This window comes from Trichomycterus rosablanca, chromosome 17 (genome assembly GCF_030014385.1).
Source record: "Trichomycterus rosablanca isolate fTriRos1 chromosome 17, fTriRos1.hap1, whole genome shotgun sequence".
Taxonomy (NCBI): Eukaryota; Metazoa; Chordata; class Actinopteri; order Siluriformes; family Trichomycteridae; genus Trichomycterus; species Trichomycterus rosablanca.
The window spans coordinates 6,455,220-6,473,634 of record NC_086004.1 but is presented as its reverse complement, the minus strand read 5'-3'; the positions used below and the strand labels follow the sequence as shown (position 1 = coordinate 6,473,634).

The following is an 18,415-nucleotide window of genomic DNA, read 5'->3' as shown; positions in this document are numbered from 1 at the left end:
TACAATTTAATAGGAACTTAAATTGATTTAAAAAGCATATATAGTATGACAGTAAAACATAACGCTGTGGCAGAGTTCTAAGCTTGAGCAGTAAATTCTCTACGATTGAAATCATTCAGCAGGCCCTTTTTTGTTTTTTAACATTTTTAGCATAAGGCTCGACTGGGATCCATGGTTTGAATCACTCAGCCGTGCTATCGGCCAGTTGGGCGACTACTTAAGCATTTTACAATCTCATGCCTTGACTGTCCGATAGTAATCATTAATCATTCATTTATTTATTGTCTGTTTCACCACCACTCGATCCTGGTCAGGGTTGTAGTATAGGTCTAATTGGCCTGACTGCATGTCTTTGGACTTAGGACAATGAAGCACCTGGAGGAAACCCCCACAGACACAGGGAGAACATGCAAACTACACATAGAAAGGACTCTGACTCTGGCCAGGGAATCAAACCCTGTTCTTCTTGCTGTAAGGTGACAGCGCTACACACAATCTCACCCCAGTATTATCATAAGGACTTTTATTTTTAGAATATTTATCAGTGCTTTAAGTTTTATAAGAAATAAATTTTTACTAACCTGATTAGGATTGCAGTGAGTCTGACACCACCAGGAAACACACCCTGGACAGGGCACCAGTTCACCGTAGGGCAACACACCCTTACATATTTACTCTTATAGATTAACTTTAAAAAAAAAAGAGCTTTTTTTAATGTTTAATCTGAGCAAATAAAATATAAAGATAAGTGAAACAAATCCTTTAGTCACTGCTCTGATACACAGAGACAGAGAGACTGGGAGAATATCATCAGGAGATAATCCCTCTGTGCACATGTGTATTTTGATTTGAGCGAAGAAAGAAATAGAATAGAATAGAATGAGTGGAGGCCAGTGCTGAAAGAAAAACTAAATACGAAAAGATGACCGCCATAACCTGATGAAATGCAACAAAATACAGGGTGACAACCTAACAGTAAAGTAATAACAGAAGGAAATAAAGAGAAAAGAGAGAGAGAGAGAGTGTAAAAAATGGAAAGAGAGTGAGATTGACAGCCCACGCTCTCTGGGACATGAATAAAGCAACCCAGCATGCACTGCCTCTTCCAGTAAAAATGTCTCCATAATCAAACTGTAACTCAGTGCTGGAGGGAACAAGGCCGACACACACATACACACACTTTTTCTCTCTCTCTCTTTTGTGTCTCTCGGCCTCATTCCCTCCAGCGCTGAGCGCCAGTTTGATTATGGAGACATTTTTACAGTTTGATTGGGGGTGGGGGTTGTAAAGAGTTCTGAATTAATCAATCATGACTAATCAGATGCTTGCTTCTTTCTTGTTTGTCTGGGTATGTGTGCATGAAAGAGAATAAAAACAGACAATCATGTAGAGTTGAAAGGTTGAATGCTTTCATACACTGTAGGAGAAAAGTCTTCGGACTTCATGATTTCTATAATTGTTCTTTTTCTGTGGCTTTTTAGAAACTCAGTTATTTTAATACTTTGTTTAATAGTGGTGTAAAATATTCACATTAAGTTCAGGTTTTTTAGACCCTTTACTTTTTTGTGGGTGTTAACAGGACGACACAAAACTAGTTTTGAAAATGCCTATAATCAACTTAAATATAAACCTAAAGCCAGCTTTCAGAACCCAAATGTTTCAGAAAACATCAGTCACAAAAGAAAGAACAGTTGTATAAATAATTAAAATCCCAAGGCTGCCATGAAATACACGTATCTTACAAGTGGATGTAAACTGCATGTGTGCAATGACAAAAAGACTATAAAAGAGACTCAAACAGAGAGAACACGTTCATTTTCAGTCAGTCAGAAAAAAGCACGCACATTAGCACCTTCCATTTCATCCACCAAACTGATTTTATTTGTAAGGCACCAGCAGCATTTCCTTACTGCGGAAATATCCATTTATATAGAGTAAAATGTTTGTTTGATCATTTCATCTTCAAGCTGTTGTTTTTGCACTTTAGGTTGTACAATAAAAAGAAAAAAAAAAGACTTCTTCAAAGCATAAAATGCATTATGCACATTAATGCATGACCATGCAAAGGACCAAGCAAAGGTGTGAGGGTGAGATGCAGGGTAGAATGGGTTTATGGGGGCATTATTTCAGACTATTTGAAAGAAACAGTTTTTAAAGCTGAGCTGTCAAAACAATACAGATACATGTGTAGACACAAAGATTTAGTTCCATATAGAACAATACACATTTACTGCATCAGGTTGCCTCAATCAGACAGACATACATTTTATCTGTCTGAATTCTGCATTAAATAATTACAATCTGCACACATACACACAGAAGTAGAGAACTTTTGAAATGTTAGCATGTGATGCAATCTCCCACATGTCGGTAATAATACAATGCACTTTACAGTATGGCAGATTCTATTTAAAAAAAACTACACATCCTCCATAATGTTCTAATAACATCACCATAATGTTTAGCTATCGTCACCAAAATAACTGGGGTTATATTATCTAGACGCAGACTATGCTGTACATTTTAATTTCCTTAATGTTTGTATTTATAAATGAGAAAACTATGGAAACTAGGATGTCCAATTAAATTTCCCCCAAACTGATCTTATACTTTACAAAACATGTGGTACATGACAACATGCTTTAAGATAGTTTATGTTTTATGATAACATAGATGATCTGTTGCATGATTTAACATCAAATAAATTCAGACCCTAAAATACATCAGTGATAAAGCATCAAGGTTCACCATATTTAGAATGAATTAAAAGTTCAAGACCCAACAAGCCATCTCCAGCCAGTGGCATTAAAAAGCATAATTAGCTGCACACTTGGTGCATGGGATGACAATCCCCTTTCCTCTATTCTTTGAAGCAACACTGGCTAAAACCAGCACCTGTGAGATCATGTGTAGAACCTGGGACAGTTAAGACTGTGTAATACATTCAAACTACAGGTTATGCAACAAATATATTGGATCTATTCACAATTATTTTTACCGACCACATTTACACCTGATAGGGTCATTAAGTTTTGCTATAATATAAAATTATCCAGGTCAGGGTGGGTAGTGGTTTCCGAACCTATCCCAGAAGATTATAAGTATTGTTAAAAATTGGAAAAATTAAAAACCAAAGGTGGTTTTTAATGACCAGAGGCGCCTTTCAATCACCCCAGTAGTTCCCGGACATTTAAGTGAGATTAAGTTTACCCAGCAAATAGTGGAAGCGGTATTATATCGAGTTCACTTCTGTCTGTACTAATGATTCATTATTCTTTGCTACAAAACTACCAATGATGTGAAAGTAATCTGTGACCGTCCACCAAAATCTTATTTAGCTTGTTAACTTTTACATAGCTAATGTTAGCTAGCTTAGTTATCCTGAGGTAAATGCTGACCACGTGTTTAGACAAAATATTACTTTAGAAAGTAAAGGGATTGTCAAAGATGTTTTACTGTCTTTTATGTGATGACTTTGCAGGACCATCAGTATTAAGGGATTTGATTAACTGAAATTCTCCTAGCCTATATCACGAACACAAGGGCGCTCACTGCTCAGGGACTGTAATGAAATGCAGCTCAGCTGTATATGGGATCTTTACTGCTTTAAACTGCTAGAACCGGACTCACGTGATTAATGTTTATTGAATTTATATGCATTAATAATCTCATTTTGCAGAACAAGGGAAAATATCTGTGTAAGAAATCGTGTAATAACTGACGAGAACAGAGAAATAAAGCACTGAAATCGCAGACTGATCATAACAGAACCATAACAGAGCCAACATGTGAAGGTTTAGCACCCCCTACTGGTGAACAAGAACAAATTCATCACTGACAAGGCACAACAAAACAGCAGAGTAAATATTTCAAATGCAAAAATCTTTATGCTTTACTACTGATCTCTACAGAGACCTGTTTATAAAGTGTAACTGTTCAATTTACTTTAAGACAACACAGTGTGCTCTATGTGAGGATCCTGGAACCTCATTAATCATGTGCTTTAGCACCTAACCTTTTCCTTTTTTTAAAACAGCTCACATGCACCTAAACAAGGAAAGCTGCTGAGAAAAAAGTGCTTCTGGTTTTTCCCCAAATACAATTTTCATCATATTGTTTCCCCAAACACATTTCTGTAAGGAAAATACCCATAATTACTAAATGGACAATAGTAGATACCAATTTTTAACAGCATGCCCTTTCACTTGGTGATTGGGTTACTGTTTGGGTTAGTTGAGATTGGTTTTTAAATAACCAACACATATTAAACAGGTATATGTATTTAAAAGCCGGGGCAATATAACGTTTACTTTAAATGATCACTATTCTTCTAAAAGTTCCCACTATATAAATGTTACTGATTTAAACAAACTTAACCACTCACCTTCAATGTATTTGATCAGCCGTGTTTAATGTCCTGTTAAATACTTTAGTTCTGCATGGGTGCAACAGGGCTAACATACAAAGATCAGCAAAAACATTAGGACCACCTGCCCAATTTGCTGTCAAAAAAGCTCCAAGATTTAAGATCTCTGAATGTGACCTCTGAGCTTGCCCTGTGGTATCTGGTACCAGGCCGTTACCAGCAGGTCCTGCATATTTAGTGCTGGTTCCATCTCTTCCGAAAGTAAACAATGCAGTGCTCAAAACATGTGCACAGATGTCCATATTATCCTGACCGGTAAACCTTTTCATAACCTGCCTTTATCTTCTGCATTCAACATGTGTACTACATGTAATTATCAACAGCCCAACATTTAAAACCTGCCGATGTTTAGGACATTTTATTAGCTTGACTGAAGTCCTGGGTGTGGGTTTGATTAGCACATGATGCATCTCAAACCACACACTATTCTAAATAGTTTCTACATTTAGGGCATTTAATACACATTTTATTTTTAATCAAGACAGCATACAATTGTGACCAATATTACAAGAATATTATTCCTAAACATTAATGTATGTGTGTGGCTGGTAAGTCTGCATTAAGGCACCTGCTCTGGCTCATCTAATAAGTTACAAACACCACAATATGTTTGTAAATTGTCATTATATATAGTCTAAAATTTTGTGTTGAAAATCTGCCTCTAATAATTTAAATATGAGATGTGATTAGATTACAGCTCTGAAGTTTATTATGTGATGCAACAATGACAGGACATTAAACGTGCACCGGCTGATCAACTACATTTGGGATGAATGAGAAACATTTTTAGATGAAATTTTTTACACGTTCATTTTATCTGTAACTCACCTGGGAGTCGTCCCACTGAAGTAAGTCTTCTATTTATTCTTACCCTTTTTACAAACAGGCAATTTGTACTTCAGCCTGCTGCTTCTTTAAACACTGAAGGACAGTTTATCAGAAAGAAAATCAAAAGAGGGGAGATAATATGTGCTCAAAGAAACACTGGTGGTGTCTCAGTGGAGCATATGGCCATACTGAAACAAGCAGGATATGGACTGCATTGTACATATAGTATTTACACACAACAAGAAATAATAAAAAAAAAAAAAAAAAAAAAAAATATCAAAAAAGGTGAGTGCTAAATCTGGAACTCGTGGAATGATCTGGAATAAATGATTTGGAACACAACAGTGATTTACAACACGACAGAAAGAAAGACAGAAAGAATGAGCTGCATTGTAAGTAAGTGCTGAAGGATGAGAGGACCAGTGGGTTATTAAGCTGCTTCTAGTCAGACTTGTCGGCATCCTCGTCGCGATGGCTGTCGGAGGCATCTCTGGCGCTTTTATCCTCCTTGGCGAGCTGGGCCTGTGATGCCAAGATGCTGGAGAGGGAGAAGAGGGCAGAGCTGGAGGTGACTGTGGGCAGGCCACTCGGTTGGCTCAGGCCCAGGGTGAGGGGGGTAACTGGCATGGTGAGACCCTGCAGCTGGGAGAGCTGGTGAGCCTGTAGCTGCTGCTGCTCGAAGAGAAGAGGAGAATAAAAAAGCTTTAGGAAGCCAGGTTTACTGTAAAAATGACATCTTGTTAGATGCACCTATCTAGCATCAACTGGCCATTTTATCAGCTAACATATCCAGTGTCTTGGCTCAGATTGTACATTTTAACTACAGTTGGGTACATTTTTCTTTTTAATATCCAAAGAAATAAAAAAAAATAAAAAAAAATAAAAAACTTTTAATTTAGTAAAATTAAAGAAATATTTAAAAATGATTTAAAACCAAACCCTTGGTGCAGTTAAATCTAACACATCACATGAATTGTCAGTAAAAGTTCCACAACATTTCTGAATCTAAATTAGTAAAGAACATCAGACAGGTAAAGTCAAACACCCTTTAAATATAGTGCTGGTAGCTTTTATTTATAAGGGTGTTTTGTAGCAACAGAGCTGGCAGATTAATGAAGCACAAGTCAAAGTCCTAATTTTAACCCTATAGAACTGTGGCAAACATTAAAATAGCGTTTAGGAAACGTAAATACTAATTTGTTTGTTTGTTTATTAGGATTTTAACGTCATGTTTTACACTTTGGTTACATTCATCACAGGAACGGTAGTTACTCATTACACAAGTTTCATCAGTTCACAAGTTTATATCAAACACAGTCTTGGACAATTTTGTATCTTCAATTCACCTCACTTGCATGTCTTTGGACTGTGGAAGGAAACCGGAGCACCCGGAGAAAACCCACGCAGACACGGGGAAAACATGCAAACTCCACACAGAAAGGACCCAGACCGCCCCACCTGGGGATCGAACCCAGGACCTTTTTGCTGTGAGGCGACAGTGCTACCCACTTAGCCACCGTGCCGCCATAATTACTAATTAATGATCAACATTATTATTCTTAAGTTAACCTGGCAGAACCTAAGTTGTACTATACAGGTATACATTCACTGATTGTAGTTTTTCTGTTTTATTCTTCAACAAGTTAGAAATTGGCTGCCAAGATTAGTAGTGTCTACACCCTCTGTTCTCCCCGTGTCTGTGTGGGTTTCCTCCCACAGTACGTGCAAGTGAGGTTAATTAGAGATACAAACCTGTCTGTAACTGTGTTCAAAATAACCTTGTGAACTGATGAATCTTGTATAACGGGTAACTACCGTTTCTGTCATGGATGTAACCGAAGGTTGTACAACATGACATTAAAATCCAAACCAACAAACAAACTACACCCTGTTTTCATCCATCTAGTAGATTCTTACAGGCCTGCAGAATCTAAAGATCAACACCTCTGAAGATCAGTCAAAAAAGGTGATTAAATATAGGGCAATGCTGCACATCCTCATAATCACATTTAACAATTCCCACATGTCTCATTCCTGTGGAAAACTTCTGGCCCTCAGAAGCTCTCAGAGGACTTGACCCAGCTATGAACTCAACTTTCTGCTCGCTATGCAGGCCTGTCCCAGAGAAGACTGATTAACCAGCCTGTTTAATGTCTGACTCTACTCACAAAAGCAATATGAACAAGAATCCACTGCAGTAAAGCAGTTGCTTAGCCTTCTGCAAAACAATAAACAGCAACCCCAAGTCAGCAAGCTTTAAAAAGCAGGGTAAAATTGTTTTCTCGCTGCTAAAAGCAAAGGCATGAGCTATTTAAAGTGTGTAAAGGCACAAAACCTGTAAAAGAAGAAAGATGCACAGGAAAAAGTAGATGCCTGTGTTCATAGCATTATTTTACAGAAGAGAATTTATTCTTCTATTACTTTACTATTGTCTTAAATGTATGTAAGCAAAAAGCCAGTTTGTTTATGTATGTGCAGATGTTCAATAGGGACCTTACCATACAATATATGTTTACATTTACTGCACTTTTACATAAACCATTTGAATAAAATGTTTTTGTTTCGTAGATCTGCACTTCTTTTCTTTCTGCATACACAGTGAATATAAACTTGCAGACACTCCTACATGTTTCCTTAATGAAGCTCTAACCTACCCGGATAATAGAGTTCATCTCTGGTGGGGTGACCTGCTTGGCCCTCTCGATGGCTCCTAGGACCTGCTGCTGGTGCTGCAACAGAAGAAAACCTTTACTATTCGCTTGTGGATGTGCTTGCTTCAGTGTACCAGTTCGTTTTCTGCATAATTCTTTTTTTTTTTTTTTTTTTACCTACACAGACATCAATCCATTCACACATCCATATTTATTCAAGCTCACATCAGCACTCAATATTTACAAGGTGCCAAACAGGGTCGATGCATTCCTCCATGTGAAACTGAGTGTAAGAGGCTTGATGCAGTAAACGTGATAATTAAAAAAAGTAAACAGCTGTAACTGTGTGTGTTAAAAGCATCATGATTGTACAGCTGTCAGACAGTACCTCTTGAGACAGGAAGGGTAGGACTTGAGCGCAGATCGCATATAATCTTTTCACAATCTCTGCCTGGGAGAGAGAACAGACACATATTTATGTATTTTATATAGGTGTGTATACATAAATATATGTTTATATGTGTGTATATACACCACATCCTTATCAGGGATAGAAAAAACTATTGGCGCAAACCTGATTACACAGTGCCCTAATCCATTGGAGAGCATAGCAGTACATTACTGATTTATGTCACACAGCTTTTCACACCTACAAGCAACATGCAATAGTCAACTAACCTACTACATGTTTTCAGACGCTAAAAGAAAACCAATAAATAAAAGTCCCAAATAAAAATTACCAAAAATACAAATAACACACGTCCTAATTGTGGAGAAATTTTTAAGGCACACATATTGCTCGACCCCATCGAGCGAGCACCTTTGGGATGATTTGCGAAGACAAACCTTTTTGTCCAAAATCTGTTCATGACCTTTCATGTTTTTTTTTTAATTAAATAATTATTTCTTTTTGGCGGAATGGCCACAAACTCCCTACAGACAGTCAACCCATGTAAAAAGCCTTTTCAGAACAGTGTAGGCTGTAATAGTTACAATAGGGTGGCACCATTAGCTGGTGGATGTTGACAGTATTGATCAGTGGTTAATTGTTAACACACTAATCTACTGACTAGCTATATTTTGGTATCATGTAACAAAACGCATAATAAAAAAGCATGCCCGTATAATGTGATGTGCATAACTGTAAAAAGTAAAAAAAAAGGGGTGAAAAAAACAGTGTAATTAATAATAATAGTTTTGGCATAATGCCCTGCCACACTGACCTACTACACAGTATAAAAAAGGAAAAAGCAGAGCGGATGATTGAGGGTGAAACAGAGGAAGACAGACAGAAAACCGAGGACGCGAGAATTGGTGATAAAGTAAACATTGGCTGAATACAAAACACCAGGTTTGACTTTGCATTCATTTATGCATCCCAGTACCTCTCTCTCATTTTACCACTCACTCACACACACACACACACACACACAACCTCAACACCCCCCCCCCCCCCCCCCCATTCCCCCACCAGGCGAGCCCAGTCTGATGAATTGTGCAGGTGGAGAATGTAGGATGGGACTGGATTTCTTGAAATATGTGCAGGAGGGATACAGAATATAACAGCAGCACTAAATCTGTTTCCTGTGCCACAACGACACTGTCAATGACAATCAGCAGAGGCAGTGAAAACCATTGCAATGTTGCTGTTATCATGCACAACTGAACAAAGTTACAACATGGATTCTTTAACTGTTTAGAAGCATTTATTAGTAGCAGTAATTCTGTTTTTTAAACAGTTATATCAGTTGGCATGAATGGAGATTTTCAGTATTCTAGGCCACCCAAAAAGGATGGGTCTCTGGCAAGTCTGTTTTTTCTCAAGATTTCTTCTTTGTCCTTTGAAGGGAGTTTTTTCTTGCCTTTCCTTTGTTGCCCTCGGCTTGCTCAACAGGGGTTTTCTGGTTTTTGGTTCCTGGATTCTGTAAAGTTGCTTTGAGAAAATGCCTGTTGTACAAAGCGCTATACAAATAAATCTTATATTAAGATATTAAGATTAAGAAATATGTTCAAATAAATCATGAAGAGGGCAAATACTGTTGCTAGCATACCTAGCCAGTTGGATGTATTCTATATGTTGTAATATGGGCTACAGTGAAGTGCAGTATGTGTGTAAAGGCTATTATTATTGTACACTGTGTAGTTACATTGTTCAACTTAATGTTAACAAATAAAATGGTGTCAACACATGACAGAAAGCAGACACCAGCACATTTGCATTTTCTGTGAATTGCTGAATAAGGTAATGACCAAAACGTGACTGCATTTATAAATGGACGTGTTAGTATGGACAAATTAATAATAAATGATCATTTATCATCTATTTTTGTTGATTAGTTCTTTCTTGGCTAATTATAATAGCCAAGTTAAATATGTACCTACAATTTTCTACTGAATAATATATTATTCATGAAGGTCGAACAGTAATGGAAAGTGCACTTACCTGCTTGTGCATTTCAATGTTCAGTCCGTATGACATCTCGTAGTACTGTGGAGAGAAAAAGTAAAATATGCACTGCGTTATTACATTCAGTCAAAATAAAAGCTTGTAAGGTTGTAAGCTATGCCTGAATCATGTTAAACACCAATGATTTCTCTCTGTGTCTCTCAAACACACTTTAATAAGTTTCTGTGTGTATATTTTCGACCAAGCAAGTTGTCATATTTTGAGAACACACACTGTGTAAATTGGATAATGAAGTGTTCAATCATCTAAACAGGTAAAGAAATAATTAAAATCCCAAGACTGCCATGTCACACACGTCCTCTACAAGTGTGTGTAAACTTTAATTCACACACACGCAAAGCATGGCACTCAAACAGATGCAAATATGCTGGCACCTCGCAGTACAAAACCACACAGCAACCACTGCAAGCACTAAAGTCTGAGACAGCTAGCTATACACCACTAGTCCCTAAAGCAATTATTATCCACTCTAAATGACACCCCCCCCCACCCCCCACACACACACACACACACACACACACACAATTCCATTTTGCTTGGCCCGGGAGGGCGCAGGAACCTGATAGGCTATTAGTGAGAGGTGGGGAGAGCTGGATGATGGCGTGAGAGCAATACTGCACAGATTAGATCAGATTAAATCACTGGGCGGATCAATTAGAGAAGCAATATCAGAGAGCAACATGAAGCCTGGGCAATCCTAAATGAGATTACAGAGTACAGAGGAGAAGGAGTACAGAAAAAAAAAAGGAAAATGGAAAAATATGGGAAAAAAAGATGAAAAACAAAAATATCATGAAAAATGTAGGAAGCAGATAAAACAGAAAAGGAAAAGGGGGAATTTGCCAATATATGGGAGGATAAATGGAGTCCACCATTCACCAGGTGAAGTAATGTTCCTCTCCGTCCTCACGTTCTGGTACCTTTAGTTCTTTAACTGCACCCCAATTCATGCCACTGCTTCTCTTGCTTAACCTGCTCCAGCTCCTGCCACTGGTAAACTCCCAACTCCATCTAAGATGAAAATTCAGGTTCTTTCCATATTCTTCCTTATTTTCATGCTCCCAATTCCTCCTCTGCCAATGCTCCAGTTCCAATCCTTGCTTCGTCTCCAGATTCACTAGTTTCAGCCCCGGCTTCTCTCGCTGCACCTGCCCCACTTCTGCTTCACCTGCTGCTTCATCTCCTATCTCTGCTTCAGCTGATCTACTCCCAGCATCCAACCCTGCCTCTGCTCCAGCTGCTGCCCTTATTTCTGTTTCTGAACCTGCTCCACTTCACATTTCTGTCTCTGACTCGGCCCCAATCTCTGTTCCTGCTACTGGCTCTGTTAATCGTCTCCATTTATATCTGCCTAAGCTTTCTTTTCAGGTATGGGGAACATGTAGAAGCTGTAGCACTTACCATGATATAATGACGCTGCATCTCTGACTTCTCACTGGCCAGTTTGTCACATTCCATCTTCAGACTGAAAAAGACAGAACAAAAAAAATGATTTCTAAAAGGTACAGAGAGCCCTCTTCATGTCTTAAGTAAAAAAATGTGAACTGTTCATTTTTATGCCACACTTAAAAACAGGAAATGGACCGAAATTAAAACCATATGACCGAATTATGGATGGCGCAGTGGGTAGCACTGTCACCTCCCAGCAAGGAGGTCCTTGGTTTGATTCCCAGGTGGAGCGGTCTGGGTCCTTTCTATGTAGAGTTTGCATGTTCTTCTCTTGTCTCTGTGGGTTTCCTCCAGGAGCTCCGGTTTCCTCCCACAATACAAAGACATGCAGTCAGGTTAACTAGAGCTAAAATTGCCCTTAGATGTGTGTGTGTGTGTGATAAGTTTTGAATGTGTGCACGATGGACTGACACACTGCTCAGGGTGTTTCTGTGTGCCTTGCCCCCATAAAGAGCTGGGATAGGCTCCAGCACCCCCTGCAACCCTGATTAGGATAAGCGGCTTAGAAAGTGAGTGAGAGTGAGTGAATAACATATATACAGTATATATATATATATATATATATATATATATATATATATATATATAATATATAATATATATAATATATATAAGTGTGTGACTTTCTGTACGTGATAGCGAGCTTTATATGAACCCGCCTTGTGGAGGTGAAAAGAAGCAGTCGGACACTGCACACGTGTCGGAGGGGTTCACAGTTTTGCTGGACAAGATTGGGTTAGAAAATTGGGGGAAAATTACATATATGTTATCTCTCCCATTTTGTGCAAACAACCAAGAAAATGAAAAACTAAGGTGTGTTTAGATACTCAGAAAATCAAATAACCAAATAGCCATTCTTAACAGGGAAAAAAAAATCCTAGTCATTATATGACAAAGCTGAAAAACTGGAGGTGCATTTAACCTATTAAGTAACATGTGACAAAAGGTAAGTGTTAGAATTTGTGCCCTCTTTTCAAGCCTAGAATGACATGCGGTCTCACACTGTTCTTGTTCCTCAGTCTGGTGCTACCAGTTATAAAAAAGAAAGACATTCAGCCCAACATACATTGGAGGTTGTCATAGCAACCATCTTCCTGCTGCCAGGCTACCTGCAATTGGCCATTCCAGCTCCTGATTGGCCACGGCCACCAGAAGCTTCTGAGGATGCTGTCAGTGAAAACAAGAATGAAGAAAGAACAACCTACGCTGATGTAGTTTTACTGCTGTTTCTCTCCACCTTCCAATCGCTCCTGCTGTCATCCTTATTTTGATTTATGTATTCCCTGATCTATATATGCACATGCTGGGAGGGAACGACAGCTCGGCTGGGCTCTGGAGACTGCCCGTAGTACATTTCTTTTAAAAGGCTGCTGTACGCAGCACAAAAAGAGAGAGAGGCAGAGATACCCGGCAGAGATCTCAGCTGAAATCAATGGCAGGCTGAGAGTTTGAACAGACACAGGAAGCGTGGGGTCCTGCTCTTCTAAATGGCTCACACGTAGAGGGGGTTAAACGCCAGCGCTCTCGTTGTCATGGGAATAAGAAGGAAAAAAGCTGAGGCAGATGTGCTGTCTTAAAAAAAACGAGGCAGCGGGAGGTGGGATCTACTCACGCTTAGACGAGTTTCAGCAGGCAAACATAAAAGAACTGATGTATAAGCCGACAAATCCAACAACAACCTCAGACCTACTTCTGTGTAAAACATGCAGAGGAAAATATTCTCCAGGTTCATGAGATCATCTTTTTATAGGCTGCAATCTATGTAGAATAATAACTGATACTTCTGCTGTGTGATAGTAAGATTGTAAAAAAAAAACATCATCTTAGAATATATGCATGATTATGCAAGCATATGCTCATGTCTTTTATCCACCCCATGATATCAGACCAACCCGTACTGGATCTGCATAAAATAAACCCCGTCATTCACAATTTTGGCTGGGTTTCGAACTCCATACTACAGTTCCAAAAAGTAAATATAATTAGTCACTACCAACGGTGTCCTTTATCCTCTGATCCTATGTAGTACACAATATGTGATCCAAGATGCACCAAATTCAGCAACAAGTTTACCTATCACTAGGACCCTACTAAATTCACAGGAAAATTTGCTTAATTTCATGGACGGTTTTTCAAAAATCACAAATTTGACAGATTTTTACAGAAAAAAGTGCCAGAACAAATGACAAATGAGAAACAGATAGTGTGACAGAGAGAGAGAGAGAGAGAGAGAGAGAGAGAGAGAGAGAGAGAGAGAGAGAGAGAGAGAGGCGAGCGAGAGAGCTGGATAAACTGGGGGATCTGGATCACCTGTGATACTGTGCTTGAAGGAACTGGAACTCGTCCTTAATGCGGTCACAGGAGTCTGACGTCGTGAACTTCAGCTGCTGTGATGAAGCCTGTAATCGAAGCATTAACAGAGAGTCAGTCAGACGCTTTTACCTCCACCTCAGTAACGCACACACAGATACAATAAGCCGGGCACTGTTTCCTAACATACTTCAACAGTGTTAGTAGTGAAACTGAGTACCACACATGAAAGAGCCTAGCACACACCAACATCAAAACGGGTTCAACACAGTTGACACGTTTTTAAACAAATACAGCAAATTTGTAGAGATTGCGCTTACTGCAACTAAGGAGTTGGACCAGGTTTTAAATACACTGCAGGTTGTGTACTGTCTCAGTGTATGGGACAAATCAATCTTGAACCTTAAATTTCCAATCTGATCCCTGCTACACATTAAAAAATGTAAGACTAAAATTTGGAGAATTATTAAAAACACACTTGTTTTGGAACTTTTCAATGATAAAAGCTGATATTATAATGACTGTATTTTGCCACATTGATCAATAATGTTTCAGATAACCAAACTACTTCTGTTATTAGAAAAGGCAGTTAGGTGTGACCTAGCAGTTAAGGTACTGGACTAGTAATCAAAAGGTCGCTGGTTCAAGCCCCACTCTTGCCAGGTTGCCACTATTGGGCCCTTGAGCAAGGGCCTTAACCCTTAATTGCTTAAACAATATACTGTCACAGTCGCTTTGGATAAAAACATCTGCTAAATGCCAAAAATGTAAATGTAGAAATGCAAGTAAACACAAATTGCTTTTTTAAAATGATCATTTCATTCAGCCCTACCTGGCCCTGTGTGAAAAAAAAAAATGGACAGTTACTAATGGACAGTTACTTTTTCCACATGGATTTAAATAGATCTTCATGTATAATACATTTTTAAAATCTGTATTTTGTGTATCGTGTGTTAAATTTACTTGGAAGATCTAAAACATTCAAATGCTACATATGAGCAAAAAATACAAGACATTGTGTGAGGGGTGAATACTTTTTCACAGCACTGTAGCTTCACCAGAGGTGTTGAATGAGGTCTGTATCACATTATTGCAAAGAGTGGTGGACAGAGCAGAGAAAATCATCGGTGCTCCCGTGCCCACCCTCCAGGACGTACATAACAAGAACCAGAAACCGGGCAGAAAAAAATAATCACGGACTCCTCACACCCTGGACACGAACTTTTTTTAACCTTTTACCCTCTGGCAGGCACTACAGAGCCCTACACACAAAATCAAACAGACACTGTAACAGTTTTTTTCCCCCAAATGCCATCAAACTTATTAATAACCAGAACTGAGCTGTTGTTTACATGCCACACTGCACTTTACACATACTGTACTTTACTGTAATTCATTTACATTTTTTACTATTTATTTATGCTATTTTTCTATACAAATTCTGTCTAGCGTGTTAAATGTGTACATTATCTGTATAGTCTTGTCTGTATATTGTATTGTTTGTATATTGTAGAGAGATAACAACAGCCGAAAACAAATTCCTTGTGTGTGTAAACAGACTTGGCGAATAAAACTAATTCTGATTCTGATATTAAGAACTGCTTATACAAGACTGGTTACATTAAAACACTCGGTATGGTAACATTTGATATGGTGGAAATCCTACATGGAAATTTCATTACATCCTGTCGTCATGCAGGTCGTTATGAATCGTGGGGTGCAGGGATGTCCCCATACATCACCTAGCATGGCACGCCGATTTGAACAATATGAGCAGCTCCCACCATATCAGGCTTTTGGAAAATATTAAATTCCAAACCCTAAATTCTGAGAGAAATTCTCGAGGTAGACTAGCGCCTTTACTACAAGCCAAACCAAGAAATGCAAATGGCTTTTCTACAATATCAAAAATTCAGAATGAAAACCTCCTGTCAGTCAGCATTCAGTCAAAACAGGCGGTCACCAAATTCCCCTTGTATTAGACAGGAGACGGCTGCAGCAGATATTATTTCCCATGTCTCTGCAAATTCCAGCAGGGAGAACAGGAAACGATTCTGATTGGAAGAATTTTGGCTGCGTGCAGCACATTTGCCCAGGTGCCATGCTGGCAGTGATTTGTACAGTAAACATTAGGCAGATTGCACCGTTTTCACGATCGTCATGAATCAGAAGAGACCGACTTGTGAAAATGTAGTCAGCTCTTCCACGTAGCATTTTGACACTGTAGGAAATTAACCATCAAGTCAGATAACGCAAGCAGCTAATTAGCTACAGTTAAAGCACGTAGGCAATCAAGATCCTGTCAGCTCTCACTACTCACTACTCACATGAACATCCCGGTGTCCCGACGCCGCTGGTAACCCACTGTATCACCACAGGCTGAAATCCACTTATTTTCATATCCTATTACCTTCTTTAAAAAAGTCCCAACCATAATTAACTTTGTTAAACCGTTTCATTTAATTGTATGTTTCAACACCCAAGATACACTTCATAGCCAAAAGTATTTGGACATCCCATTTCAAAAACAATTGTATTAAAATAGAGTGACCTCTGTGTGTGTGATCTTTTTAGCTATAGCAACTGCCACTCTTCTGAGAAGGCTTTTCACAAGACTTTAGGACAGTGGTAGCCTAGTGGGTAGAGCTTTGGGCTATCAATCAAAAGGTTGAGAGTTCGAATCCTGGCTCTGTCACTGTTGGGCTCTTGAGCAAGGCCCTTAACCCTCTCTGCTCCAGGGGCGCCGTACAATGTCTGACCCTGCGCTCTGACCCTAGCTTCCAAACAAGCTGGGATATGCAAAGAAAGACTTTCGTTGTACTGTACACCTGTGTGTGTGTATATATATATATATATATATATATATTCTATTAAAGTACGTCTAAGGGAATGTGTGTCCATTCAGTCAAAAGAGCATTTGTATGACTGAGCGCTGTTAGTCAACAAAGCCTGAAGTTCCAGTTCATTCCAAGGCTGGTCAGCTGGGCTGAGGTCAGGGCTCTGTGCAGGCCACTGAAGTTTCTTTACACCAAGCCTTTCTTTATGTCTTTATAGACCTTGTTTTGTGCACAGGGGTACAGTCATGCTACAACAGGAAAGGGCCTTTCCTAAACTGTTGCTGCAAAGTTGAAAGCATATCATTTCCTTTACATAATTGATTTATTACACCTGGTAGCCATTGTTGTAGCTAAACACATGAATTCAGTAATTCAGTAATTAATTCAGTAATTAGAAGGGATGTCTCAATACTTTTGCCTGTATAGTGAGCATCTATAAACAAGTCTACACCTTCACTCAAGACTCATGAATATACATAAAATGCAAATTAGTAACGCCTACACGTCCTTCTGGTATTCAAAACCCAACAGTTTGTCACCCAAGTGAGATTTTAGTTCCTGAGACACATTTTGCATGGTTACAATTTCTAGTGATCAAATAAAACACAAAGGTAAAGTCTCAAAACCATAAGATCTAGCTATGGGCGACACTGCCAAAATCTTGCATGTAAATTAATGTTGAGATGGTGAATAAGGCAGAGTGTGACTTTTTACTCCACTGTTTATAATTAGCGACATGAATGGCAGCAGGAAGAGACTCTGTCTGACCTTCCCTTTGTCAAACACGGTCAATTCGTTTTATCTGGACATTCGTTTCAGCGGCTCTGCTGAGATTTAAACTCATGTGTGATATGACTAAAAAACGAATATCTCGATATGCTTCTGAGAAGTGGCGATATATGATACAATATAATGCAAACAAAGTACAGTGGCAGACCACTGCTCGTATTTTAGCTTATTTGGTTTACAAGTTCTCTTAAAAACACAAAACACTGTAGTTCTGATCAATTCTGACAGAATTACAGTTTATATTTTTTAATACAAAAGTTTATATTTTGTATTATTACAAGGCTGTAGTTGTGTTCATATTGACAACATTTATATTAAACAAACCAGCAGAATCTCACATTTATGCTGTCCGTTTTACTTTAAATAAACGAGCATCAAGAAAATCCCAAAAAAGTTCAACATTTGATAATGCTTTGCTATCATTGCAAAATGAAAGCGCATGTTAAACAACAGCACCGCGATCCAGATCAACCACACAGCACCATAAAATCATAACAACTGCGTACCTGCGTGTTGTTAGAGATATAATCACCTTGTTTTTTCTTCTTGAAGGCCACCTTATATGTTTCCAGGATATTTCCAGAATATATAAATCAATTTCCAACTGTGTTTATCCTCCTATAAAAAGCTGAAACTGGTAATTCGTTTACTATACTGT

General features: G+C 38.6%; 1 protein-coding gene across 1 annotated transcript in view; it reads right to left on the bottom strand.

Annotated features, from left to right (window-relative positions):
* Positions 1-1,853: 1,853 nt before the first annotated feature.
* tle5 (TLE family member 5, transcriptional modulator) overlaps positions 1,854-18,415 on the bottom strand; it is a 36,291-nt gene continuing 19,729 nt past the window's right edge. Inside the window, exons 2-7 of the mRNA XM_063012942.1 lie at positions 14,132-14,220; positions 11,774-11,837; positions 10,349-10,393; positions 8,294-8,356; positions 7,909-7,983; positions 1,854-5,926 (exon numbers count right to left, since the gene is read on the bottom strand). Of these exons, the coding sequence (XP_062869012.1) occupies positions 5,696-5,926; positions 7,909-7,983; positions 8,294-8,356; positions 10,349-10,393; positions 11,774-11,837; positions 14,132-14,220 (567 nt within the window). The 3' untranslated portion in view covers positions 1,854-5,695. The remainder of the gene's footprint in view (positions 5,927-7,908; positions 7,984-8,293; positions 8,357-10,348; positions 10,394-11,773; positions 11,838-14,131; positions 14,221-18,415) is intronic.